At 52.3% G+C, this 27,381-nt stretch overlaps 7 protein-coding genes across 7 annotated transcripts; 4 read left to right on the top strand and 3 right to left on the bottom strand.

Annotated features, from left to right (window-relative positions):
• Positions 1 to 120: 120 nt before the first annotated feature.
• NCU03825 (hypothetical protein) lies at positions 121 to 2,511 on the top strand. Its single transcript, XM_956121.2, has one exon. It carries the CDS (start codon positions 328 to 330, stop codon positions 2,251 to 2,253), a length of 1,926 nt encoding a protein of 641 aa, XP_961214.1. The 5' UTR covers positions 121 to 327; the 3' UTR covers positions 2,254 to 2,511.
• NCU03826 (elongation factor 1 gamma domain-containing protein) lies at positions 2,425 to 4,901 on the bottom strand. Its single transcript, XM_956122.3, has 4 exons — positions 4,291 to 4,901; positions 4,009 to 4,195; positions 3,692 to 3,740; positions 2,425 to 3,634 (listed from the first exon to the last, which is right to left on the bottom strand). Exons 1-4 carry the CDS (start codon positions 4,318 to 4,320, stop codon positions 2,674 to 2,676), a joined length of 1,227 nt encoding a protein of 408 aa, XP_961215.1. The 5' UTR covers positions 4,321 to 4,901; the 3' UTR covers positions 2,425 to 2,673.
• On the top strand, positions 4,552 to 7,121 carry NCU03827 (mitochondrial 37S ribosomal protein MRPS9). Its single transcript, XM_956123.2, has 2 exons — positions 4,552 to 6,039; positions 6,167 to 7,121. The coding sequence occupies exons 1-2, from the start codon at positions 5,184 to 5,186 to the stop codon at positions 6,256 to 6,258; spliced, it is 948 nt and encodes a 315-aa protein (XP_961216.2). The 5' UTR covers positions 4,552 to 5,183; the 3' UTR covers positions 6,259 to 7,121.
• A 2,661-nt stretch (positions 7,122 to 9,782) lies between these two features.
• On the bottom strand, positions 9,783 to 11,399 carry NCU03828 (hypothetical protein; the record flags this gene model as incomplete). The annotated part of the gene is made up of 4 exons (XM_956124.1): positions 9,783 to 10,148; positions 10,382 to 10,581; positions 10,839 to 11,095; positions 11,299 to 11,399. 4 exons carry the CDS (start codon positions 11,397 to 11,399, stop codon positions 9,783 to 9,785), a joined length of 924 nt encoding a protein of 307 aa, XP_961217.1.
• Positions 11,400 to 12,065: 666 nt separating this feature from the next.
• On the bottom strand, positions 12,066 to 12,422 carry NCU03829 (hypothetical protein; the record flags this gene model as incomplete). The annotated part of the gene is made up of 2 exons (XM_956125.1): positions 12,066 to 12,211; positions 12,374 to 12,422. 2 exons carry the CDS (start codon positions 12,420 to 12,422, stop codon positions 12,066 to 12,068), a joined length of 195 nt encoding a protein of 64 aa, XP_961218.1.
• Positions 12,423 to 13,993: 1,571 nt separating this feature from the next.
• Positions 13,994 to 17,649, top strand: NCU03830 (hypothetical protein). Its single transcript, XM_956126.2, has 4 exons — positions 13,994 to 14,486; positions 14,548 to 16,162; positions 16,235 to 16,492; positions 16,559 to 17,649. Exons 2-4 carry the CDS (start codon positions 15,349 to 15,351, stop codon positions 16,639 to 16,641), a joined length of 1,155 nt encoding a protein of 384 aa, XP_961219.2. The 5' UTR covers positions 13,994 to 14,486; positions 14,548 to 15,348; the 3' UTR covers positions 16,642 to 17,649.
• A 1,616-nt stretch (positions 17,650 to 19,265) lies between these two features.
• Positions 19,266 to 20,096, top strand: NCU03831 (hypothetical protein; the record flags this gene model as incomplete). The annotated part of the gene is made up of 2 exons (XM_956127.1): positions 19,266 to 19,453; positions 19,943 to 20,096. The coding sequence occupies 2 exons, from the start codon at positions 19,266 to 19,268 to the stop codon at positions 20,094 to 20,096; spliced, it is 342 nt and encodes a 113-aa protein (XP_961220.1).
• Positions 20,097 to 27,381: the final 7,285 nt, after the last annotated feature.

The following is a 27,381-nucleotide window of genomic DNA, read 5'->3' on the forward strand; positions in this document are numbered from 1 at the left end:
CTGCGAGTGAAGCAACATTGCCCCGCTTTGACGGGTTTTCTCAATGTATGATTGGCTAGATTCCTAACCGATATTTTGCCCGTCCCCTGAAAAGCACAGAGGCCGCAAACAGGCGTACAACATCACTTCTTGATAAAAGTGTGACATCTCATTCACTGAGTTGTTTGGAGGTCCAGGAACACGGCTTATTGGATATTTATTACCGCACATCTTCCTCAACAGCTGTGGCCTACAGCTGAATGCGAGCCGGGCCGACTTCAAGCACCTTGGAGCCAAGTGGTCCGTAGCGGCACCTTTTTGCACCGGCCTCGTCTTTTTATCTCAAGGATGATGATGAACAGATTACGAATATTCAACACACCAGGTCGCTTTCGTCTCACAAAGGACTGGCAACTATTGCCAACTACACCATTATTGCCTTACTTGCCTCGCAATAAATATTTCAACACATACAAACCGTTCTTGGCCAACCAACCTTCGACGAGGTGCATTCATACGGCTGAAGACAGTTTTGAGGCGGATAAACTGTGCTCTGTGTTTGGCGTACAACACCTGGCTAAGAAGGGAACCGCACAATCAAACGAGACATTACCAGGCCCCTCAGAACCGTCTCACCAGGCGGCTGGAGAACAGGGCAGAGTGGCTTCCGCTGGAAAGGGTCAAAGGGGCAGCAAAAACGGAAACGAAACGCAGGAGCAAAGAAGGTGTCAAAGGCTGGGTCAGCAGCAGGACAAACTACAACGACAACAACAACAGCCTCAAGACGGTCTTAAGGCACAAATACAGCAAACAGTGGACCAAATGGATCACAATCACTTCGGCTACCAGCCGGGTTACCCGCCAATATGGCAGGGGGAGTTTGTTCAGCAGCAGCAACAACAACAACAATACCAATACCAAAACCAACAGCACTATCCTCGGCAAGAGCAATATGGCATGGGATATGCGCCGCCCCCAAATATGGGCTATGGCTTCATCCCTCCTACTCATCTCAACACCTTCGCCCCAGGAACGACCATACCGCATTGGCAACAACCTCTGCCGCCGTTCTACTCGGGAGCAGGAACACGAAGTTACCATACCAACACCAACAACAACAACAACAACAACAACAACAGGCCTCAGGTCCCTCAGCCCGCTGGTTGCTATCGCTCCAGGAGTCCCGGACCCTACTCACGAGTAAGACAATACAGCAATAGCAACAACAACAACACCTACACCAACAACACACACCCAGACTTTTATCGCCCCAGGAGTCCTGGACCTTACTCACGAGGAGGAAGACGAGGACAGTACAACAATAACAACAACAATAACATCAACAACCACCATAGCCAGCAACAGCAAATACCGCCCACCTCCAGGCCCTCTCATCCGCCCAAGCTCAACAAGAAGGCCAAAGCCCGCGAAGCAGCAGCCCGCGAAGCCTTAGCCCAAGCCCAAGCCCAACGAACCACCACCACCATGATGATGCCCGCATCATCCTCTTTCATCCCGCCGCAAGGAGGAGGCACCCCGCGAGAAGGCAGGGACCCCATCGTGCCTCCCTCGCGCGCCTCCGGCGGCATCCCCGAGCCCAGCCACGCCTACAAGATCCGGGCCTCCTTCCTCGCTCGAGAGGTCCCCCAGCCGCGTCCGATTCTGGTGGTGATCGACCTGAACGGCACGCTCTTGCACCGGCCCAGCCGCAAGCGGCCCTCCAAATTCGTCGAGCGGCCCTTTGCCAGGGACTTTTTGAAATACTGCATCGACACGTTCAAGGTGGTGATTTGGTCCAGCGCCCGGCCGCAGAACGTGGAGATGATGTGCCAGCAGCTGTTGACGGAGGAGCAGCTGGGCAAAGTGGTGGCGATCTGGGCACGGGACAAGTTCGGGCTGACGCAGGCGGACTTTAACACGCGGGTGCAGTGCTACAAGCGGTTGACGATGCTGTGGGAGGACCCGACGGTGGCGGCGTCAAACCCGGAGGGAGAGCCGTGGAATCAGGGCAATACGGTGCTGATTGACGACAGTGCGGAGAAGGCGAGGAGCGAGCCGTATAACTGCATTACGCTGCCGGAATTTGTGGGGGATTTGAACGAGAAGCCGGAGGTGCTGCCGATGGTGCGTGAATATCTTAACATTCTAGCCCACCAGGCGGATATCAGCACTTATATCAGGGTGAAGCCATTCAACATCAGCGAGGATAGCAGCGGGGCCGTAACCGGACACGAGGGTGTTGCTCTCGCTTCTACTCCAGCTGCGGCTCAATAGGAATGTTCAGGATAGAGCATAGGAAATAATGAGATGGGAGTTCTCGGTTGGACATGATCATACCCGGTAGACTAGACTGGTTACAGCGAATACGACTTCGAAATGAGGATAACTTTCATGGAACATGCATGGTTCACCACACTTTATTATGCATTTACGGGAATGGAATAGCAATTGGCCATGAAAACAACTTTTATCGGAGATTTCGACAGGTTACTAGCATCTACTAAAGACTCATTCATCGGCGACGACTATCCATCAGCGAGCGATACACATGAGCTCATGAGAAAAAGGGGCAAAAACGGCTTGTCCTTCGAAACCCATCAATATTTGTTCATCAAGTCATCATAAAATCCCGTAGTCTAGTAAACTCCTGTTGGTATAACCTCCTTCCTTAAATTAATTTGTTCGTGGTATCGTTTATTTGAAGACCTTGCCGGAGGCGTGGGGGTACTCCTTGCCGTTGACAAGGGCGGGCTTGTCCCAGGACCACTCAGCCTCGACGAAAGCGCGATCCTCAGGGTTCTGGGGGTCGAGCTTGGTGAACTCGTAGCTCTCATAGTCGGGAGCAACGTCGAAGACGGGCTTCCAGTCATCGCCACGGATGACGAAGGCACCCTGAATGACGGAGTCGTTGTTGGTGCCATAGACGGAGGCGCAGCCGAAGAGGTACTTGCGAGAAGCCTCAAGACGGTTGTTGAAGCCACCAATCAGGTTGTTGGACATGAAGGTGAGGGTGAGCTCATCGTTGTACTTGTAGTTGACCTTCCAGATGGAGTACTCAGTGAAGGGAACGTTCTCCCAGAACCACTTGAGGGCCTCGGGGGTGTCAACGTTGGAGTACTGGCGCTTCCACTCGTCGAGGGGGAAAGAGGCACGGGGAAGGGCCTCAAGGGGGTGCTTGGGCTTGGGGGCCTCAGCGGGCTCCTCAGCGGCAGCGGCGGGAGCAGCAGCGGGCTTAGGGGCGGCGGGCTTGGGGGCCTCAGCCTTCTTGGGGGCGACGTTGGTCAACTTGGGGGTATCAAGGAGAGCGAAGGGAGGAGCAACGGCCGAGTAGATGGGCTGGTTGTAGACAGTGGTGTACCAACGGGTGACGTTGGGGTACTGCTCGCGCCAGGCCTTGTCGAAGAAGAACTCGAAGCCGCGGGCAATGATGCCAGTGGCGAAGAGATCGGCAAGGGTGATGCGCTCGCCAACGAGGAAGGTGTTGTTCTTGAGGTGGGCCTCGGCGACAGAGATGGCCTTGAGGGCAGTAGCCTGAGCGTCCTCAACAGCCTTCTTGTTGTAGGGAGCCTTGCCAAGGAGAGGGCGGTACCAGCCAGCAAGAGGGGGAAGGACCTCGGTGTTGAAGAAAGAGAGCCACTTCAGGATGGAGGCATAGCTGAACCACGCGTTAGCAAGTGATTGCACAGGTTTGGATGCTCGATCATAAACTTACTCCTGCTTGGTCTTGCCGAGGAGAGTGGTCTTCTCGTTCTGGGAAGCGACTGTTGTCCGTTAGCCATGACTGTCCAATCAAGATACGTGGCAATTGCAGGAGGACAAAGAGTGAGTTCGACAGTCAGAAGTTAGAACCAAGTCAACACCGTATTTCAGATAGGGATAACTGTTTGAAAAATGTCTCGGTCATCAGGTCGAAGGGGCAAGGGGTTGTGCGCTAGCACATCAGAGGGTATCTGGCGCAAAGTTGATGCGTGTTTCAAAGTGCGGGGCAGGGCAGTCTTGCTTGACGCCCAACATATTCTGTCAACGTACCATAGATGGCGATGGCGATGCACTCGAAGAGAGTGTAGCCGTCGGCACCAACGAAGGTGGGGACCTTGCCGAGAGGGTTGACCTTCTTGTACTCCTCGATGGCAGCCTCAAGGTCGACCTTGATAACCTCGAGGTCGAGGTTGTTGGCCTTCGCGACAGCCAAGATGGCCGTGGAGCGGGGGTTCGCCTAGTGAGCAGAATCTGTTAGAATGTCGGCGCTCGTCCGCAGGCGCCCGCCGTGTCAAGACGAGCGCCGCAATCTCTGAATTCTGCTCATCTTACCTCGTAGGTGTAAAGCTTTCCGAAGGCCATCTTTGATAATTTGATCAATGATGAGGAAAGATGGGTTTGGGAAGAAGAGGGGTGACGGGGAAGCAAATAAAAAGGGATCTGTGCGATGGATGATGTGGATGGGAAGACACAGAGGAAATTTTATCTGTGGTGGGGCATGCGCGCGGCCACGGCAGTGGCGGGGAAATTGCCTGGCTGCTGAGCCTGCATCCCGTTTTGGCGGCTGGGTTGCTTCCCCTCACATCAGAACCTCACAGCGCTGGAACTCGACAGAATGCATGAGAGAGCTCAGTACCTTAACCGCCCGCCGGCCCGTTGGCGGCTGTGGAAGGCTGCCCAGATGGGATTCCATTGATGGTACCTAGCGAGGTATGCTTTCGGCCAGTGATTCACACTTCCGCTGTCTGTGCTTTCAGTTCCCTCGTGCCATGCCTTGATGGCTGCCAGGCTTCCAGCCCATGGAAAACGGTGCCGCTTGATTGCCGGGCATCTTGTCTTATCTGCCTGCCGGGCGGAATGGTCCCCCTGTCGGGGCCGCATGCGTGGAGGGGAAGGTGACGGGAGCCCAGGTGAGGTCGGGTCCAGTGAGTGCGGTGCTTGAGTGGGAAGCATGGGTGGTCCGAGCTCCCATTTTCCGCTTGCCGGGTGGAAAAATCCTCTTGCGAATTGTTCCGCCGCGGGACGGCCCACGACGCGCAGACGGGACCCGGAGTCCGGACCTGATTGACCACTGCCCGCGCTGGACCTGCCCTCGCCCCCGACAGCCCCAAAGATACCCATCGGCGAGCCGACCACACCTCGACCCGAACCCCAATCCCACTCCTCTCCCGATCCAGTAGCCCTCGGGGCCCGATAATGTACGAGAGGTGAACAGCCGCTTATGAATGATGGCATCTCTTAGACACAGCATTACCAGTGCTCTTCGGAGCTCCCGCCAGGGCTGTTCCAAGTCGGCGCAATGGCAGTCGCTTGACCAGCAATTCGGCGCTTTGCGCATCAGCTCGAGGTCCCTGTCCACCCACGCCCACGACCACAACCCGAACGTAGATGGCCAATTCATCGCCGCCCCTGCGCTCAGCATAGACAACTTCAAACTCCATCCCTATGCCCGTGCCGTCCCCGTGTCGCCCTCGTACTTCACCCGGACGCCCCGGTTCTACGACAACTATCTTTCCCTAGAAAAGCTCATGGAGGAGTACGAAGACCTTCCTGTCATCCCCGCGACCGCCGTCGAGCGCGTGGCCTGGAAGACGCTCGAGGATATCAGGAAAGAGCTCGGCGAGCAGGTCAAGGCATCCGAGTTCGCAAGGTGTCTGGCTCTCGTCAAACGGCTCAACTCGATCCACCCCGACCTTAAGCCACAAGAGATCAAGGATGTGCTCGACAGCTTCAGGCGCAACGTACAACCCTTTACAAATGTCGCCAAGCCGATCCCGATTGACCAGTTTGGCCGCGCTTGTGGAGTCGGCAAGAGAAAGGCCTCGAGTGCTCGGGCCTTCGTGGTGGAGGGTACCGGCGAGGTTCTGGTCAACGGGAAGACCTTGGCCGAGTACTTTGGGCGGGTTCACGATCGCGAGAGCGCTGTTTGGGCTTTGCGCGCAACAAATCGCATTGACAAGTACAACGTCTGGGTCAAGGTGGAGGGTGGTGGTACCACGGGTCAGGCGGAGGCCATTACGCTGGCTATCGCAAAGGCCTTGCTGGCTCATGAGCCTGCTCTGAAGCCGGCGTTAAGAAGGGGTAAGCTTCGCACTACATTACACATGTTTTGGTTTTCTATGATTGTGCCTCGCCATACAGGCTTTCGCGGTATGGTAGGTAGGGATGATGCACCTTTGCTAACAAGTCCCTCTTTCTTTTACTGTAGCCGGATGTGTCACACGCGACCCGAGGAAGGTCGAAAGAAAGAAACACGGCCATGTCAAGGCCAGAAAGATGCCTACCTGGGTCAAGAGATAATCGCCCTCCTGCTACAGTTTGCGGTATTATTGGATGGGTTTCGTTTTTTGGGGGGGCATTGTGAATATGCTGCCTCAGTTTCGGTTTATGCACGAACGACCAGTCAAATGGAGCGATGCTTTTTTTCCCCACCAGCGCAGCATCACAGCTCCTTTCTTTCTGGGAAGCATTTTCTCTCATGTGCGTACTCTATATGTGGATATGCATGTGAGTGTCCGTCTCGCTTGTGGCCTCGCCTGGGCCTACCAAGTTCAGCACAGGTCGATCTCAGGCAAGCACGCGTGTACTTGTACAGGAGGGGTTCAACAAACCGTGTTAGGGGGGGGCCGGCACGACCTTGTTGTGTGTGTATAATACAATCTATGTGTGTGCTGGGGGGGTTACAACGGTTCTTTTTGCCATGGAAAAAAAAGGTATGCAAACCGATTCGACGCCCGGCCTCTTCAACCGGCATCACTGCAACTTTGACATGGGTTTTGCTTGTGATGGGTTGACTGATTCGTGCGACTACAAGTCATGAACCATCCGGGGGTTACATCCAATGTGTAAGAGGCATGCCGAACAACTCCCATCTCACAGATTAGGTGGGAACGATACGCACTGCAGGGCACACGTGGGTTAGCCGCGCTGTCAGAACCGCGTTTTCTGAACTTCAGATTCCGTTCCCGTGGCGGCAGAGTGCAATCCGTGTTCAGCATCCTCGCCCGAGGGCCCTGGGGGACTGTAAGGATCCTATATAAGATGGTGTTTGGTAACCATTTGTCATGCTTTATTATTGTCCCAAGTCCCACCATTCCCATTATGCTTGGCCCGTAATGAGGTCGGAATAGGTAGTCAGAGGTCCATACACTGCAGTGCTCACGTTCGCGTTCGTATATAAGTGACCTATGTAGTATGAGGTGGTCGAGAGTATGCTCCCTTTGACCTGGATTGTCATGGCAAAATCACCCAATTTGTGGATGTGATTGGTGCCAGATGAACGCATTGGGAGACTTCTGGCAGCTGATGAGACCTATGCGGTCCCGTCTCGTCTGAAATCACTACTTGATGGTGTCGATACATAACGATGGTTTTATGGAAGCTGCACAATATTTCTGCAATATGACTGGAGAGGTTGAGGATGAAGTCGTCAACAACCGGTCCACAGACACACACACACACACACACTTGGCTGTGGTGGTCTATCAGGTTGTTGTCAAGGACAAATATGCTTCTAGAAGCTGTTTCGAAGTCGGATGTGACATTTTATGGGTTTCGTCTTTTCCAATGACATTTTTAAGTGGACAATCTGTTTCTTGTCTAACTGTCATTGAGAGCATACAACCCAGGAGTTGTTGTTTCTCCTCATACATGCAATAGTCAGGATCGCTTCAGTGTGTTTTGATGACATGCTCAGTGACAATCCTGATCAACCCATTGTGTGGGCTGATAAATCTACGCTACCTCTACCCACACCGAAGACGTACCTTACATACAACTACGTCTTTGGTGACCCCGCTACGCCGCAAGGTAAAGGATGAAAAGTGCGAAGAAATCACGAATTGCTGGAGTCATTCATGATACTGTTTAGAAGGGAATGCCAAAATGCTTTTAGGAGTTTAGACGCGTAACCCAAGGCTTGGGTAACGGAGGAAATGAGGGCTGTTTTGTGATCCGTTATGCGAATGGCCGCTGTCCTGTAGGATAAAGTCCGGTCTCGTGCGCGCGTTCGCTACCAATCTCCCATGTTCGGGAAACAGCTGGATTTCGAATTTGAATTTGACGTTTGATGCTCTTGAATGCTCGAGACTAGTAACTAGCACCTCGATATGAGAGATTTAGGAATTGGTATATCGATTTAGTAACTTCAACTCATGTCCGATCTTGGCCTCAAGGCCGGGGGTGGCCCGTGCGACCAAGTATTTTGCAGCGACTTTGTGGGTACATATGTATCGTGGATTCAGTCAAGTCAGACAGTTGACTTATTAGCCTCGGTCCCGGGAGGGGGAAAACCAAACGATGCATCGATGGGCTGGTGTTACGCCGTATATCTTTAGATTATGCGAGTGTAAGCGCTTGAACTGCTGCTAAATGGAGTGCATGACCATTGTAATGACCCAAGGAAACGTAAGTGGATGCTGTCACGACGATGGACCTACACTACTGCATAGACGGATTATTTATCGTTCGAGCTGATAACTACCTCTAGGTACTAGCCAACAATTCGTCTTGTGAGTGGAAACGTAGTGGCTCGATTGCGACAGGTCACAACTAGTTAATGTGAGCGGAAACATCATGATTGTCAAAGGAATTGACTCAGTGAAGAAGGAACGGAGGGAATTTGGTGATGCCTTCTCGTAGAGGTCAGCGGCGTGGCAGATACGTGTAACTGTCCGAATTTCCAAACAGTTGTGAAGTTGGAGAAGTTGATCGGTTCATGATTTGAATTTGGCCGCTCTGTTCGATTGGCAATGGCGTTCGTACTGACTTGTACCATAAGCACAATCGGAACGGTATTTCGTTTGCCATGCCTGTGAAATCCAAATTCGAATCCGTAGGTGTTCAGTAAAACTCAATTGTCTAGAGCCCGGTCCAGCTATCGAGTAGTTGCCAACCGGAGCTTCCCCCCGTGTAATTTGGCAACACAAAAGAGAGATTCTGACATTCGCTTACTTTCTCCGAAGAGTTGAGTTGCGACCCAGGATCTGCGCACCTGGATGTGTTTTGAGGATTAGTGTAGGTTGTCATTCACGCAGGCTTGTCGGCATGCCAGCAACGCACGCTGCAAGCCGTATAGGCAGTTAGGACCTAGGACCGAGACAGAGAGTAGTCAGCTGGCGTTGTGATGGAAATCCGACCGCATTGAGCGCGTGACCGTAGCCCAGTCATCCACAGAGGCAAAAAGCTAGGCATTTCGAGTCCACCGACAGCAACTGCGAAGAAGACATCGGGAACAACGGAAACATAACAAATCAAGCGAAGCTGGAGCGAAACACAACATGGCGACCAACAGAGGATGTCTGGGGTTGCCAGATCGGATGGCTTCTGGCAGGACTCGGCGGCGGCGATGAAGTCGACGTGATTTCGGGCGGCGATATAGGCCGACCTATGGGCAGGTAAACTATAGTAGAGGTGTGTGTGTAGATGAACAAGCCCGGGCAGCCAATGGATCCGATTTCACATGAAGTCAAAGCTGTGCGCCGGAGCTTCGTTTCTCAACGGCCGAACCTGACCGACCCCTTAAATCTCTTCGCATGCACCCAAGACACGACGAAGCCAATTGCGCAGCAGACGAAAGTTGAATTGCAGGCCTGTTGCAGAATGTACGCGTCGGTCGGCGACCAGCAATCGAAAAACAAGGAGATAACCTCTGAAGACCAAGATTCAAAAAATCTCGAATGTCCGTGTCATTGATTGCGGATTCGAGGTCATCGACGCCAGGGCAGCAACGGAAATCTCTTACTGAGCTTGATCAGGCAGGGAAGAAAGTGAAAGGATCGAATGAAAATAGGAGTAAATCGCTCGGCTTTTGGGCTTTCAGCCAATCATGTTGCAAAGATGATCGACCTGATCGCGACACCACGTCGACGACTTCGTTCGAGTTTGGCGTATACAGTGCACGGTCCGCACAGAAACCAACGAGAAAACAGGTATCGGTACAGTGCAGTTGTCCGGCTAATCCATGGGCGCAGCGCCGTAACCCCGCCGCCATGTGCGCAAGCTCGATGGAGCACGCAAACCTCAGCTAGCATTGAGGTACCGGTACGAGCTTTCCGGCTAGCGGTCCCAGACAGGCCCCAGGGGACGGTCCCAAGGAAAACGACAGGCACCGCGTCTGATTTGCCCTTGCGTCGAATTCTGGAGCGGTCGAACGAAGGAGCCTTCTCCAGAGCAACGCAACGAGAACGCAACTCACCACAAGTTTTTGACAGGGATTAGCCTCGCAGCAGCCTCCGTTTGACGACATTCTTCGACGCGAGTGGAAGCCGAGCGGACGGCCCCCCCCCCCCCTGCCTCGCGATACTCTTAACTCGACGACATGGATCCCCCATCTTGACGCGCAGGAATCCTTTTGTGAAAACAGATACGCCAGCAGTACCTGCTACCAGCCTGCAGCAAGCGCGGTACCGGTACCTCTTCCTACCTGCCTCTCTGCCTGCCCTCTCTGGCGCCCCAGATACACCCAAAGCTGTCCACCGCTGTCCACCGCCAAAGTGGAGCTTCCAGGCCGCCGGAGGATCATCCCATACCAAAAATCATAGAGGTAGTCCATCATCTGTACTGCCGTTTCGTTGACGCCGCCGTCGATGCCGTTGCTGCTGCTGCTGCTGCAGGTAATCATGCCTGGTATCAAAGCTCGTCATTGAACAAATTTTCCTATCCAAACGTTCGGTCAGTGGCTACAGAGCGAGCGGGATCTGGGCAAGTCCCGTCTGGATCGAAGGTCGTTTACCACAGGATTGGCTGTTAGTGGGAGAAGTCAGGCTCGGAAGTACCGTGGGCTGGAGTATTGAATGGCAGAATGGCCATCACTGTTAACTCCATGAAATCGATATTGGTCCGTATTTCCAGTTACCACCATCGCCATCATCACCACTCACCACCACCACCACCACCACCACCACCACCGCCCCCGCCGCCGCCGCCTCTTGGTTTCTTCTGTGCTCCTGCTGCCTCGGTGAGTGCCGGGCGGTTGCCGACCAGCTGGAGCCGAATCGGAAGTCCTTGGGCCTTGTCCTCCCTCTTCACCTTGGAGTAGCGTTGATGGCCAATAATGAGGCCCGAACGGCATCGACCTTTCACCCGGAGCCACTGTGCTGTTTCTGATTCGCGATCCTTGTCAGCCCAAAACAAATTGCTTTTTCAGATCAGTGGCGGCTGAGACTGAAACATAACCATTCTTTCTGGTTCCAACCTGGGGCCCGGGAACCTGTAGCATGACGCCGAGCCAAGCATGGCCAACAAGGTACCAAGGGACATGATGAGGTTGTCTCAAGAATCAAACAGAAGGCGGAGTGTTGCGGGAGCGAACATTAACGAAGCACAAGGCCCCCCGCGTACCTGCACACGAGCTCGCGCCACCAGCCCGACCTTACTGGCCGCAGGAGAAATAGGCAGGCAATGGCAGTCATGTCCTGCAAGGCGTGACGCAGGAGATGCATGGTGCTAGAGGCGTCCGTTCGTTAGTTCACGCTACGCATGACTAGTGTACCTGGGGATAGGTCCTCAATACCTGGATATACCTTTTTCTGTCCGGGCACAACCCGGAAGCAACGACGATGGCGGCGGATAACGGACAACGGGTACCACACGGAGTCAGGTCGCCGAACCAGAAACCAATTGGCAGGATGAGGGTCATCTACGAACGAATCAGGTCGAGCCAAACGGCTCGAACCGCTCAAGGGTGATCAGTTCGTTTGATCATTACATGGCAATACGCAGTGCTGGGAAGCTGTGACGGGATGGCCGGGTAGCCAAAGTTTCAGGGAACAGCATGCAAATCACAGAGTACCTTACAGGTACAGGTGAACGCGTAGGTTCCCTGTCTTTCCTGGATCCCTCTTCGTGTCGTGAAGCTTGTCGGTGGCCTGGAACACCCAGCTCGCCGACAAAATGGTATGGTTCGTCTGGTTAATTCCGATCAAAGTGACAGCTGCCACGCATCAATTCCGCACCACAACCCTACCTTACATAACACCTTAACTAGCACACTAGGCAGGGTCGTGTATGGACAGATCAGATTTTCTGGTACTGCAACCACAGCAATGCAGTGGTTGTCCAGCATGCCGATTAAGTACTTGGCTCCGTTTATGCTAGGCACAACTGGGTCAGACACTCAGGATACGATACAGGGCATCCATGTTCAGCGAGATCAGCGATCGACCTCCCCTTCCTGCCGTGCCCTGTGCCTCTGCCTGCTTGCCGGACTCATTCCTGCCGCTCGAACAGTATTCCACGCTGTCTTCTCCCAGATCTGGCACTGGGGCATCCAGAGCTTGGGTTTTCCCGTTGGGCAGGCGCATTGCAGACCTTGACAGACACTGCGTACCTGCCATGTACCGCAAACGAACCTGCCTAATGTCTCACTCGGTCAACTGGACGTGATGATTTTGTTTTCCAACCTCAGACAACTTACCTAGCTTCGACCTTTGCTTCTCCCAGACCTTACTTGCACTGTTGTACATTGTTTCCTTCACCGGAACAACCGAAGACGTACAGTCGTCTCTTGGCTACGTGCTAGGCCTTCTTGGGTGTCCTCTTCAATACCGTTTTCTTCATCTCGCGCTATGAGGTACCATACCCGATACGGCTCTCTCTCAGCTCCAATGTCTTCCCCTAGGCTCGTCGGTCTGCCCAACCACGTACAACATCCTTACCTCTGGCGGTACACCAAGGCCAGCATTTCATCCCACCGGTTCCACCGGGCCCTTGCACGTTCAACCTTTATCTGTCATTTTATTCTTCAAATCCCTACCAAGCCCAGCTTCCACTGCCCGCCGAAGATAGGACACCGCCTCAAGGTGACTGGTAAACACGATCCCGCCAGGGTGAGATTTTCGGACGACGTCAACGGTGTGCTAGCCCCCTTTTTGATGCCCGACAGTCAAGGAAAGCTCCGAGCCGTCAAGTGTCGTAGAAAAGGAAACGGCAGCCGAGGAGGTGTAAAGGAAAAGAAAAAATCAAAATAAAAAAAAGAACGGAACCGAGAGCAACGGAAGCGGGCTTCCGCAACCCACCTGCCCTAGGCCGAGATACAACACCACCACCATCATCATCATTGATTTTGGGTAGAATCTCTCTCAGCGCTGGTGGTGTTGAGCAAAACATAGAGTGGCTCTGATTGACTTTCTTAGCCACCACCTTGACACTTGTGTGTGAGATGAAACGAAAATGAGATAGGAGCTGAGAAGGAAAATACGGCTGTCGACTCACAGTCCAACACCGGGTTTTTCTCCAAGCAACATTGCTATCGGCGTCCCCTTAAGCATCAGCAACATCATCCTTTGGCAATATCCTCGGTTGAAGGATTGTCAGGCGGGAGTGTAAATCGGCCCTGCTGGAGTTTTACCCTTCCTCTCCACGGCTTCGCCGTCGTCGTCAAGGCTATCGCCAGCGTTGATATCAGGTATCCAAGTGGCCGTGTGGTCGAGCATGGGTGGGAACTGGAGAAATCAGCTCGACGGCTAATACCCTCACGACTAATGATTCGTGACTACGTTCAGCGGCACCGCTGGGCATCCACCAAGGCCTCAACGCACCCCAGCAAGTGGAAGACCCCTAGCACACCCATCGCGACGTCACGTTCCCAAGCCAGCAGACCAGGCCTCAGGGCTACGTACCCTTTTCCTCGTAGACGGTGAGCTCGTCGAACGCCACGTCCCATCAGCCTGGGGTTCAGCCTCCCGTCTTCATAGATCCACAATCACGATTCCCCTGTCGGAGACTCATCCGGCACTGGGCGCGAAGGGGTCCTCTTTAAAGCCTCTTTGGGGTTGTTGCAGATCTCCCCGCCCTACCTGAGAAAGCTGGGCCCTACCCAGGCCCTACCTGGGGTTGCAGCCGTCTCCCGACATCACACTACGTACCAGTATTTTACCTTACTTCCGTTTCTCTCTTTCCCGTATGTCTTAGCCAAGAGCCGAACATCCACCTCTGGCGCAGACACCCCCAGGTACGTAGCCCGGCCACCTACCATCAAAGCCCTCGATTGAGGTGGAGCTTTTATCACTTTCCTGCTTCTTCTCCTCTTCACTCACTCATCACGACTAATAAGAAATTTCTTTGCCTTGAACTGTAGCCAGGCAGTATATCAGTCTCGGCCATCACCTTCAGGACAGCGTCAATCTGTCCTCAGTCAACCAACAACATCTGTTCCTGACTTTGGCACGGTTTTCTGTCACCACCCCGGCAGTCTCATGAGACATCTTTGTCTCTTAAGAGTTTGCGTTCGAAAATTTCAACCCGACCAGGCCGCAAATCAGCTCCGGCCGTGCCGTGCTTCAACCGTCAAAGCTGTCAAAACAAAGTGGTGCTCGGTCTTTTCGTATCGAGTCCCACTTCCCAAACTCGCTCGAGCTGTCTCGCCCGTCGCCAGTGGTTAAGCTCCTTAGCGTCTCGTACGAGCAAGACCTAACCCACGCTCGGCGCGCTGTCACAGTCAACGAGAGCCCTGCTTCCGCCTGCTCCTATCCTTCTTGGACGGCCGAGAAGCACGTTCTGTCACGGTCCAGGCCCGACCGCCTCACAACGTCCGTTTTGCTTTACCACTTGTAACCGTAACCGGGCTAACATCAGAGGAAAAGGTCTCAGCTCTCAGAGAGGCAGGTGTACGGGATCACCCTGCAGCCCGCCTGCTCCTTCGACGCGGTCTTTTTGAGGATTGTGGTGCGGCAGTTTGAACGCAGACAGAGGCGTGGCCAACGCCTCGACACCAAGGCATCTGGGATCTTCCCAGTTGATCTCTGGCTCAACTGACAAGCCACCCACTTTGCCCACTCTTCTCACCAGCACAGTTCACAAGCCTATTCGTCAAGAACTCTTCACCGTGACCGAATTCGCCATCCCCACTTTCGGTACGCAGAGTTCACACGCGCTCCTTAGCGCTAATCTCGAGTCTTTCCTGCGGGGAGGTGCCACTCGCTGAAGAACATATTCAACAGCGAAATCCTCTTTTCAAGCCTTTTTCGCATCCGCCGTTGTCTTTGGGCAAAGTTCATTCAGCCCTTCAAAGAAAGTAGCGCGATTAAAAGACGCTGCTATCGAGACTGCCCCCACGGCCAACCTCGGGCTGATCCTCCGGTAGCACAAGAAACCCGTGTCAGAGGGTTTTAGATCCTGTTACATCCCTCCGACACCTCCGGGATCACTATCTATCAGCCCCCGAGCGATTGCGAAAATTGTTGCGCCTGGTAATTTTCGGTCCGCTTCGACAAGCCAACTCGAAAGCCAAGCCTGGACCTTTGGCGTTGAAGCCCTATCGAAGCCAACTATTGTGTGGCCGAAGCGCCGACCACCTCACCTCTCCCCTAAAACGACCCGGCTTCACTGTGAGCTGGATACCTGGTAAACACGCCGTCCAAAGCGCTCGATTGAACCACACGAGCTTTCGGCATGATGGAGGACAACAGGGGCCAGAGGAGGCAGAACGAGCCGCCTATTCATGGCGCGCCCAACCCGCGCTACCACCAGTCGCTGCATGACTCGACGCAGCAGCGGAGGTCTTTTGCTGGCGCGCAGGGGGATAGGTACCGGGCTGCACCTCTTACATCTTCGCCATCAGGAGCGGCCAGAGGAATGAGCGGTTCGGCTGGCTACAGCGGTTATTATCAAGAGCCCTCGGCGGCGGGATTTCCCACGACCGCCATGCCTCAGGGCGCGATGAGTTATCACCACGGACCGTCTGACTATGGCCAGCCTGATACACGGCAAACTCAAGGCTTCGCTAGCACTTACAATCCAAATGCTCTGATGTATAACGTACCCCAAGGCGCCGGGCCACAGAGCACCACGGTATACGACACAAGCCAGCAGTTCCCTCAACGGCAACCGGCCACACTGCAAATGATGGCAACTGATGTCACTGCCCCGTATTTCTCCAGCGAGCCAACAAACACGGCGGCAGCAACTGCTTTGCAGGCGCAAACAGGACCTTCCAGCGCACAGGTATATGGGCAATCTAGCATGCCAGGTTACTCGTCTGGTGGGATGACTGGTATGGGAGGTATGAATGCGCAGGCTACCTCAACTTCCGACGTCAGGATGGAGGACGATTATCCGGCGGGAGGAACCCTGGATCACGCTTACGCGTCTTATCAAACAGCATTGAAGGAGATATTCCAAAACATACAGAACGGTGTCCTGGCCACGGCTAGTGACTCGCTCATCCGTGTCTCGGACTGGCTCTTGTCGCATGTGGCAGACCTAGGTAAGCTGAGAAGCTTCCAGCGTATCCGGTGTTAGGCAATGGTAGGCATACTAACGGTAAAATTCTTGGTAGGACTGACCTCAGACGACCAGAGTTTACATGGTGACAGAATCAAGCTGTGGAACGACTTCAATCATGCTTGGTTGGGTATGCTCCAGCGCCAGAAAGAAATGACGGAATCTGGCCAACAACCACAGCGCTCACAGAGCGTCATCTCGGCAGAAGGATTGAAAAAGATGGGGAAGGAGCTTATCAGATTGTGCGACTCAATTGAGCGCCATGGTCTCGTCGACTACCAATATGGCGTCTGGGAGGAACAAATCATTGAAAGTAAGTCACACCTGCCGCCGCCGAGACACTGGAAAAGTGGAATATCCTTGCTAACCTTGGGAATAGTCCTGACGGAGTGCTTGAACGTCTACGAACCAACGGAGTCATCCGGGGACGACAGTGTCGCCCCTGATTCACAGCGCCGCTGAAGGTCATGACTTGTGATTCACGTTCCGTCCAATCCGGTCATTGGAAGGCGAACATTTTGGCTCGACATGGCTTTTTCTTCTTGGAAAGCATTGCTATCTCTTCTGGATACCAGGCGTTACCAATTGTCCTGCTGTGTTGGGTTTTTCTTTTTCAAGTGTCTCGTGCTCCAGCGCAAGGAGTTGGGAAGTTGCTTTTGGTCCCAAGACCCGGAGTTGGCTGGACGTTGTGTGTATAATTGGTGTGGCTTACGTATCAAGGCATGTTTCTCCCCAACTCGGTCCGGCGTTCAAAAGAAAAAAAAACAAGGGATAGGGCGGTTTCTTGCTTTTGCACTAGGTCATTGGAGATTTTACGGTTCGGATGATGTGGGCGCATACTACGGTTCTCGCGAGGCGGATTGCGGAGAATGCCTGGGGAAATCTTGTCTTATCTTGGCTTCTCTTTTCGAGGTCGTGATGGAATGACCCATGTATCTCTAGCTCCGTGTCGAGCTTGATGTATGGTTGGCATAGTTTGGGCGAGAAGGGATGAGGAACTTTGTGTGATGACCTATGACGGATGCGGGGGGGCGGAGGCTTTACATGATCGAAGGCATGTCTCATCCAGAGACCCGAGAGTATGGTGGTCCTTGACACATTTCTCCCATATTCGGTAGGGTGGGAGACAGGAGACACGGCGGTTGGGTGGATGGAGCTATTGGGGAAACGTATCGCTGGGTTAAGGCCAAACATAGGAGAGTGGAAGCTTAGTCGGACGCCGAGTTCTGTGGATCAGGACAGCCGAAACACCAAGCCGCACAGCTAGCTCACCTGGGTTCAACCCCAAGTTACCAGACCAGCATCAACGCCAATTTACTTTGACATTGCATTCCTCCGAGCAGGTTGTACATAGCTCGAATTAGCGGGTTTGGCGCTATTAGGCAATACCCCCCCGTCGATGATTTATTTTATATATATTTGTTATGGAAAGTACGTTGCAAGTTCAATAGAAATAAGAAAAGAGTTGGGACTAACCGCCCCTCGCGGCTGATTGGCAGCACTTCCATCCTTCCCACACTACCCATTTTTTTTTTTTTTTTTCACCATTTCTTTTTATCATCAAAGCCGGCGATACAGGGCTCGTACCTGGTCTTCCAGCTAGCGAACGAAGGGGATCTCCCCCGATTACCTCGTGAGCGCGGTGGGAACTTGGTGGGACGGGAAAAGAGCATTATTCACGATCGATCAGCACGAGAGAATTTAGTTCCCTAGGTACGCAACACCCCCTGATGCCACGATCCAATGATGGGGCAGCATGGGCTCAGGGGCTTGTTGGTGGTCGGACAAGGGCCGCCTTAGCTGACCCAGTCTGTTGGGTCGGTGTTGATTATTCCGACAAATACACTCCCAGCTGAAGAACCTAATGGTGTGTAGTGTACCAAGAACTAACATGTACATACACCTTCGAACTTGGCACTTGGGGTTTTCACCATTTTTTTTCGTGCCAGCTTAATGGCGGTAAACCCTTGACCGCGCGGTGCGAGATAAGAAAAGAGTGAACATGGCGACTAGCACAGTGTGTCAAACCCCAGATATCATTCAATGTTGCGTTGACCCCGATCATGTCATTTTTTTTTTCTTTGAATCAGTAACCCTGGTTCTTAACCTTGACATGGCAGGTTTGCTTTGTTGACATTTTATCCGAGTCGGTGTGCGTGTCAAGCCCGTTGGATGGCAGTGTAAAAAGCGAAGTACACTGCGCTGCCAAAAACAGTGTCGGCAATTCGACATTAGCAGCCCTGGCACTCCCCTATAAAGAGACGCTAAAAAGACAACTAGTTTGCAGAACGCAAAACGTCCATGTACAGCTACATGGACGACAGTTGCCCGGCTTCCATTTGACACGCGCCCCTGGTCAGGTCCAGACTAGGTATCCGTCCACTACTGCAAGACATCGCACACTCACATAACGCACCACGCTAGACAAAACCCCCCCCATCTCCGCCCATCCTCTTCCTGACAGGCGGGCGGCCGGCCGGTCGCATTGGGCATGTCGATGTGCACCAGATAGCCGACGTAACACGATCCCCCAAACCCTTCGGCCAACTTCTCAAGGTTCCCACGCAACTGTATCACATAGACCAAGATCGCCAAAGTTACAAGAGCGCCGCTACGCACTTTACCACACCCCCGGATGGAAAGCGCACACATACCACCAATTGCGATCCTCGATTCACCGTATCATTGTACCAGCATCAAGAGATCAGAAGAGCTAGCAAGGAGATGACTGGAAACGGAGGGCGATGGGGAGGACCAGAGCGGCGGCTACAGCAACAACATCAATAATAAGAAGAACGACGACGAAGCTGTGTACTACCTCGAGCGGATGGCTGCAGAAACTGAAGTAGGTAGTTCAGCCCAACCATCCACTTCCAACAATGCGGTCTACTATGCAGTAGATTATTAGTGTACGGTGGGCAGCAGTACACTACGTATGAGGCGTGCAGCTACGGGGTCGCGGTACACGTATTTTACACGAACGGAGCCCAGAGGAGTTCGTTTCGTTAGTCGGAACGGGAACTTGGCTTTTGGACCCTTGACCACTGGATCCCGAAGGCGGACCAGACCGGGGGGAAAAATACACGATGCCCAGTACATATCGTTCACCAGTCGATGGGCCCCATCGTGATTCCGCAAGGCTGCTTTGCGTACCCACAGAAGGAAAACACAAGGAGGAAAAAAAAGGGCCGGCCGAGATCTCGACCAGGCTTCTGGCAGGTAAAGCGGCGTTTGGCGGCACGCCGTCGCAGGCTGAGGCGGAACTCGGTCGCATGTAAGTGTACGTTATTACGGTGCCTACCTCTACTGCGTACACACCTTGCAAGCCACCAAATGTCGGGTCACGGTAGAGGTACACTACACATGCCACCTCTCTCTCCGATGTGCACCTCTGCCGGCATTTGAAAGGTTAGCGCGGTGAACTTTTGTAGTGGCGGTAACTTTATTTTCCTTCAAAAGATGGCCGCTTTACTTACGCAGTACATCCAATACCATGAATATTGCATGGTGGTGGTACCGCGCGAGAACAAATTACATGCCGGCAGAGGTGTATGTACTTTGATCAGGTGGAGATGGCTGACGGCGCGCAGCAGAGAAAACGGAGCTACCTAGGTCGAAGGGTCTCGTGGAGAATGTTCAGTTTCTATCCTCCCGGGGCGGAGAGGAGTCAGTAGATTGATCGTTCGCAACAACAGGACACAAAAGCGAGCCGGAGAGATACATAGTTGTACTACCTCTATGTCAACTTTCGGCACCTCTATAGAATACTCACTGCCTGGACCACGGCACCGGGACACCGTGACAGTCATGTTGACGCCCTGGGGCGTCCTCAAATCGGCGACTTCTACGGCTATATCGGCGACATATCGCAGCCACCTCGCTTTGAGGACCCTTTTTACGGCCGCCTCGGATCTTAGGCAGTCACCGAATGACACTCACAACAGCCACCTTGAGAAATTTCAATGAATGAGGGCATACGCATTTTGACCTATTTCTGGCAACCATACTTTGACCCTAGGACGGCAGCAACCTCAAAATGGACCCCCTGCCCTGGCATTGGATGAGCCCTTTGCCAGTCGGCGTTGAGGCCAAGGATGTTGGCAATCAGCCAATCAAGCATCGAGCTCACGAACATGGAGAGGTTGCAGAGCGAAGGAGCCCGAAAAAAGAGAAGACGATGCGACGGCACATTGTAACGTAAGCTCACAACGAAAGCAGAGAGATCCTATGACGATGGATGCGCGCATACATATCCGGGGACCTGGGGCGGAAGTCGTTCCCCTGCGCCGCAACAGCACCGTAGAACGCCGGGCGAGCCCTCGCATCATTGACTGCGTGGCACACTACATTCGCGTTCTCACTTGATCACACGCGGAATTTCGTGATCCTCAGGCCCCCCTCCTCCTTCTGCTCCAACGCGTACGCATCGAAGGGCCGCTTCCGCTGTAAGAAACGCCTCTTGATTCACGCCGACATTATTCGGCTTCGCCATGCCTGACGACTTTTATCACAATAGTCGCCGAATATCAATGGCCGACACGTAAGTGAGTGAAGAGCCTATCAACCGATGTCATCAGCCAGAAAGAGCGCGGCTAGCGATTTCCTCAATTCCTGCATCGACACGATCCAATACGACAACGCAGCCACAAAAATTAGGTAGGCAGGTACGATCGCGGGCCCTCCCGGCAGACTCACCGTGAGTAGGGTAGTGCCCTCGGACAAGCACCGGCGATGGCTTCTTGAATAGGAAGGCACAAGCAACAGTGCCATCACCGACCTGACCTCTACTCTTGCTGCCTGCCGCTCCTCGATCGCCGGTTACCCTTTTCGACACTGCATCATTGAGGAAAGGTCGAGTTACTAGCTTACAATGTCAATCTCGGAAGGCCAAATGATTTGCTATGGAACATGCAAAATGTCATCTCTCTACCGCCAACCCTTCACGTCTCCTCACGACTCCCACAACACACCGTAATCGAGCTCGGTTGATTCCATTCCAGGTCAGATTTTGGGCAGCCAACCAACAATCCGAGGCTGCAAAAACCGCTGCGCAAAACAACTGCCTCCCACCGGCCGGCTGGTTTTCCGCTCCATTGCCGACTGTCGCGAGACTGACAGGCAGCTGGCTTCTTGACTTCCAGTCTCCCACGCCCTGCTGTCCCTTGTAGTGCCGACTGCATCTACTGAACGCCGAGTACCTAAGTTCGGACTATAGGTAGGATCGGATTCAAGACAAGTGCCAGACCACGACGAGCCTTGCGATTCTCATTTGGCAATTTCATCATCCACTGACACTCACAATTAACTGCATTCACAGCCATGCTGATCAAACACCTTACCCTTCTGGACAAAACAAGCGCGGGTGGCTGACGGATGAACTGCGTAGATCTGCGATCCAATCCCCGGATCCGCAGTCCGCCCGTGTCCCCAAGATCCAGCTTCCGCCAACCAGTTCAGCAGGACTGTACACTATAGTGTACATTCCATGTATAACCGGCCCGGCCTGGATCTTATGTACCTGCAGTCAGCACTTGCACAAAACGAGATGAGTGCTCGGCGGAGGCCATGTGCTCTGCTTGGCCCCACAGTGTATACGACGGCAAAGTTGCTTGTACAGGTACGTATCGGAACTACAAATCTAAATCATGCCATTGGAGCTGAAAATGGATCTGCTTCTGCTCTGGCTGAGACAGAAAAAGCAATGGAAACTGAGGCTCTACTATCATGTCCACCCAACTGCATAACTCCCTGCAAATCTGTGCCTCGGCTACTACCACATGCCGATTGCAGATGGTTCCTGTTGCTGACAGTAGACTACTTTAGTGTACTCCCGCTGAGGTGGTGAGTGGTTGACAGTCATTCTTGGCAAGCGGGATTATTGCACCAACTATTCCGTCCAAATGTGCAATGATTCGGCTCAGAGGCATCCAATTCACTGATGAGTGAGACCGGCTACTCGATCTCATGCCGTATTTCCATCTCAGCTTGTATCGTATCCCTACCCTTGCCTGGATTATCAAGATCCTGTTTGCGTGGGAAGAAATTGGCTCGCGAAAGAGTGACACTGTTAACCTGGTAGTAGTGTACGGTACCATCTACGAGCGTAACGCGTGTCACCCCAATCATGGATGTGTCGCCGAAGATGTGCAAAAACACACGTACACTACTCCAAAGCTGAATGAATTTCCCAAGGAACTTAGCACCAATGGTACATCATGCAAGTGACGGAACACCCTCAACCAACGTCAACATTCAGTCCGTAGCATCTCAGTGGATGTTTGTTTCGAAATGATCATCAGTCGAAGAGCCACAACCGCTGCGCTGAGACAAGCAGATCAACCTATCAAAACTCATCGACAGCATCAAGAAGATCTTTCCGCAGTCCCGATGACCGAAATAGAAGACCGAAAGCCTTGAAAGATGCAAAGGCTGGCTGAGCGAACTGACATGCTTACTAAAGTCGTGTAACTGATCAATCTTTTCGTTCAGTCACGCAATAAGGGCCCAACAGCCCGGTAAACCTCGGTTACATCCCGTCTTCTGTTCAACCACACACCTTCTGAACAAGGCTACCGTGACATCCCGTCATCTAACTCATCCATGTTCATCGTCGTTGGTCAGGCACGGGTGGGGGAGGTGACTTGGGGAGCAGGAAGAAAAAAAATAAGATAAAAAAATAAAATAAAAAGAGGACAGATCCCGGTCGCCTCGGCGAGCCGCACACCTTATCGACACGGAGATCATATACGTACCTGGAAATGTACCGTTTGATAATTTCATGACCTCCGTTTGTCTCACCATTACGCAGTACATACACTACATACGCTGTTACCTACCGTAAATCTTACCTACCTTGTGGTGGCTTGCCTAGCAAATCCAAATCCAAGGCCACGGATCAGACTAGACTAGCAAGAAGACTAGTGTTCCTGACCAAAGTGACTGGTCATTCCTATTCATTCCCATCCCACTCGCGTGCCGCCGCCGCTGTCACATCCACTTAAAAGACGACTGAGACATTTTCGTCCCCTTAGTCTCCTAAAAGGCATATGCATGGAAAGCGGAAACATTCCCGCTTACCTACCCACGCCCATGCCGCCTGTCTTCTCAATTTGCCAACCTCGAACCCACCGACACGGTCCCGGGCTGCTGCTGCTGCCAAGATATGTGATCGGGGAACTACAAGGTGTGTGTGGCCCGGGGTGGTGAAGAAATTGTCACATGGCAAATGGAGGAAAGGGACGGGATGGTGGGAGGGACTGTGGGAGAAGACCTACTAACGAGACCTTGAGAAGAGACCGGTCAGTCGGTCAGAATTGGGAGGGCTAGCAGACTGGGTAGGTACTTGGCTCTAACCTGCCTGCAAATGAAAATTGTACACTAGTTGTAACTGGCTAAAGGTTGACTTGACTTTGACCAGGTGATGGAAATAGCTATGGCCGTGGCCATGACCGATTGGCCATCCGTGATCGGTGATACCACAGGTCGCGTTGAGTACCAGCTGAGTAACCTTTTAAAGTCTTGGACAACATAGTATACTGCGTACACTAGTGAGAATACCGTAGGTATGCTTGGGAGCAGAGGTACGTACCTACGACCAGGTTCAGTCGCAAGGATTGTTTTATTATACTCGACGTTGAGATGTTTGGACTACACTACACACCATTTAGAGCCGAGGTAAGTGCGATGGAAAGAACACCCCTGCTGAACATCGAGTGGTGATCAAACGGCCGGCGGTAGGTACGGCATCCCCCATCCCTACACTCATCGACGTAGTATAGAGTCTAGCTACTCCTCGGCCGATTTTCACGGCGGTTTGCGCATATTGTCGGTTTAAGGAATTATTTACAATTTGATACTGGACAATAGAGCATTGTATCCATCAACTTTATTGGAATGTTTCAAAGAGTAGTTTCCTATCACCAATATTTACTGTCAATGTAATCCGGGCAGTGGCGGAGTCCGTGGTGACTTGCTGGTTGCGATTGCTGTCTGGTTGAGCGACATCCTAGGTAGCATCGGTCAGTAGGTAGGTATCAACGACTTGCTTGATATAGTGCACAATCGACCAAAACACTCTAATATCAAACATGTCGAGCGGCACTTCGACGATTATATAGTATAGATGTCAGAACAAGGTCTACTGAAGTCTCGCTGACATGTAAGCGAGTAGAGTCTTTGGGATCATGTTGGCGTCTGACAGGAGTTACGTGTAAGTGGAAGAAGTCTATTTACGTTGGGAGACACTCGCTAAACCTTTTCCCTGCCTTAGCCTTGAATTCTTTACATGCATTGTCATGTAGTTGTCGTTGAGTGGTTTGTCTGAACATCTGTAGATTGACATGTAGGTAGGTACGTGTAAGCAAACTCTTCAGTAGGGTGAGTTAATGGCATTGTTTTACTTTGATATTCGAGCCTTAGTGTAGTTAAGGCTCTAGTTGCGCATTGACGAGAGCAAGATATATATACACGTGACACGGCAATTATGAAGGAAGCGAGTCACTGAAATATCTCTGGAGAGCTGTTATCAAGAAAAATACGGCACAGAGGAAGTACGTAGTGATCGTGTTACAGGACCCTGGGACATCCAACATACAGCTTCACGTCCAAGGGGGTGCAAACCTGATCTTTAAGTCACTGTATTTTCAACTGTCTATGTTCGTAACTACTATGTAGAGCGTGGTTTCTAGGTGGATCATGTTCGGTCACGACTCTATCATTTACGTTAACTCAACGGTTACCAACAATTCTCAGAGTCATGAGACAAGACAGTGACCAAACGTCAGCTGTGACTCGGTTGTAACTCCCAGAGTCAACAGTTATGAAACCAGCAAAGTTTTGCACATATATGATTGACTGCGTTTGCTCTGGTACGGTTTTCGTATACAAGGCCTCATACGATCTTTTTTATACCCAGAAATGTCACTAATCCACTAACTATCCAGACCTGAGTTGCAACTGGCCTTGAGGGTCTCGAATTGAGTTTTAGTTGGGTAGTTGAGTGGGGTTAAGTTGGTCATGTAGGTTAAATGAATTCCAAGCGTTGCATGGAAACCGTACAAGAACAAACGTAGCCTCAAAACGGCATCAGGAACGACTTTCCAACATTCATCTTGTCTGTACCCGACCCGACTTCCATGCTCAAATCTCCACTTATTCTTGTCAGTGTTCAACAAGTGTATTGTTCCCTTACCTATCTTGGAAGGTACTATCTCGCTGTACTGGAAGCTGATAGCTCCTTCCGTGATAAGGTAGTCAAAGATGAAACGCTTTCCCTGAAAGTGGCTACCCCCGGATGGCCGTAAGTGGAAAGAACATCCAGACTCGTGAAAACTTTTCACCATGCAGAGCTGCAGAACGAACTTTGGGAAAGGTGGAAGGTGCAAGCCGCTCATCTTTCCAAGCGTAATTAGCGGCCCTGTTCGATCTTGGTCAACTCGGCATTGAGTGTACAGCTTTCAGGAAACAGTGCTACACCACCGGTAGTTTATCCACCTGGGCGTTGTCTGTGACAGTTTGATTTAGTGCATGGTCTTCAATGTTCGATATTGGGAGGCCCACCGTCTTGCTAGGTAATAAACAAAAGTAGACTAAAGTGTCACACAAGCTTCGGTTGCAACCGTGTAGTGTCTTCTCTGAGCTTGAGACTCATAAATCGTAGGAATTCGGCAATTCGTATTCCAGACCTGCAGCAACTTTTTTCGACTCTGCTATATACTTGATGCTTCAAGTAGAGTTAACGTCGCGGCAATAGACTGTACGATTCTCTAGTGAATACCCAATGATGAGGCAAGCGCGCTGCTCTAACTGAATGAAGTCGACAGAACTTTGGCTGGGCTAGGACATTCCCTGCAGGCCTGGAATTCGACTTTTCGAGTTTCTGCGATATCTAATGACCATGGCGTAACGATACCTACTCAACCTCTCCCAGCTATTATAACCCGTACAATATACGCCAGCAAAGGGGAAGCCTAGATGGATTCACAGCTCAATTCTCCCATACACTTCTAGCTGTAAGCCGCATTCGACACTCGCATCCCACACCCGGATACTTCTCGTCAAGATCTCAGTAGGGGCTTACGTGAGTATATCAACACCTTCAGGACACTGCCTCATTGTTCCACGCCTAGACACAATCACGAAAAACCGATGATCAGCAGCTTCTACTCCCTCCCTGCTCATACTGGCAACATCAAAGTTTCAATCCAAAATTCCATCACCACTAGACTTATGTCCAAGCTGACAAACTCGATCATTACAAATATCGGTTCCATGCCCTTCTTCTCTTCCACAGTCGGTAGTAAAACTCTAGTGTCCAGCACCGGTAAATAGGCCGTTACTCCGGCCAAAAGTTGCTCAGAGCGTTGCCAGGATCAGGAACAGCAAGTGACTTACTTGGTACTTATCAGATCCCGCGATTTTCATGCCATGGCAGTGACAAGGGAGCGACAACTGATAGTATGCCATCAAAGTCACAACACTACAAGCATACCGTTGCACCAGAGCTGAAGGTGTCTTGTCCCCCCTAGACAGAAGACCTCACTCCCTTTTCCCGGCCCTCACGCCCCATCCCGTCTCTCCCGTCTTCCCAGTCACTTGCCCCTCGCTTCTTCGTGCCTTCGTGCCATGTGTCAAACCGCGAGTATCCTTGACATTCAAGCCGACATGCTGTCAAAGGAGTCGTACCGCGCACGTATCGATACTTTGAGTACGCTCTCCGTTTTCGATCTCTGTACCGGCACTCCCCGTGTTTCGCTGCTGTCACGTCATGGACAACCCCCCCCCCCCCCCCCCTCCCCTTCCCCCGTCGATGCCGTCTCACCCCTGGGTGTTCCTTTTCTCGTATCGGTACTTCCTCTGTTGAACTCCAACCCGCAGGTACCGGTACCTTCTTGCTGGCTACCCTACCATGTGTCTACCATCCCATTTACACTCATACCTGACCCTGTACACAGTCCCCCTCCCCCTTCAAGTTCCCTTGCTTCCCTCCTCCTTCCTAGTTCATCTTGTGCTTCCGTTTCCGAGCAAGCCCTGGACGTCCTTGGGCAGTGCGTACTGGAACAGGGAAGTGAGTTTCCAACAGACCTGCCGGCACACTGTACGATGCCGCGTACTCCCACACTACCTCACTACCGTTTTAAGCACGCGGTTGCAAAAACTTTGATCGAAATCGGACCGGATTCGAGGGTGGATGTGGATTACCGG

Source organism: Neurospora crassa, linkage group V (genome assembly GCF_000182925.2).
Source record: "Neurospora crassa OR74A linkage group V, whole genome shotgun sequence".
Classification (NCBI taxonomy): Eukaryota; Fungi; Ascomycota; class Sordariomycetes; order Sordariales; family Sordariaceae; genus Neurospora; species Neurospora crassa.

Coding starts and splice junctions, on each gene's coding strand:
- NCU03825 (XM_956121.2), top strand. CDS start 328: ATGATGATGAACAGATTACGAATATTCAACACACCAGGTCGCTTTCGT.
- NCU03826 (XM_956122.3), bottom strand. CDS start 4,320: ATGGCCTTCGGAAAGCTTTACACCTACGAG. Junction 3,741..4,008: donor CATCGCCATCGCCATCTATG/GTACGTTGACAG, acceptor AACGGACAACAG/TCGCTTCCCAGAACGAGAAG. Junction 3,635..3,691: donor CTCGGCAAGACCAAGCAGGA/GTAAGTTTATGA, acceptor CGCGTGGTTCAG/CTATGCCTCCATCCTGAAGT.
- NCU03827 (XM_956123.2), top strand. CDS start 5,184: ATGATGGCATCTCTTAGACACAGCATTACCAGTGCTCTTCGGAGCTCC. Junction 6,040..6,166: donor GAAGCCGGCGTTAAGAAGGG/GTAAGCTTCGCA, acceptor CTTTTACTGTAG/CCGGATGTGTCACACGCGAC.
- NCU03830 (XM_956126.2), top strand. CDS start 15,349: ATGATGGAGGACAACAGGGGCCAGAGGAGGCAGAACGAGCCGCCTATT. Junction 16,163..16,234: donor GTCGCATGTGGCAGACCTAG/GTAAGCTGAGAA, acceptor AATTCTTGGTAG/GACTGACCTCAGACGACCAG. Junction 16,493..16,558: donor GGAGGAACAAATCATTGAAA/GTAAGTCACACC, acceptor CCTTGGGAATAG/TCCTGACGGAGTGCTTGAAC.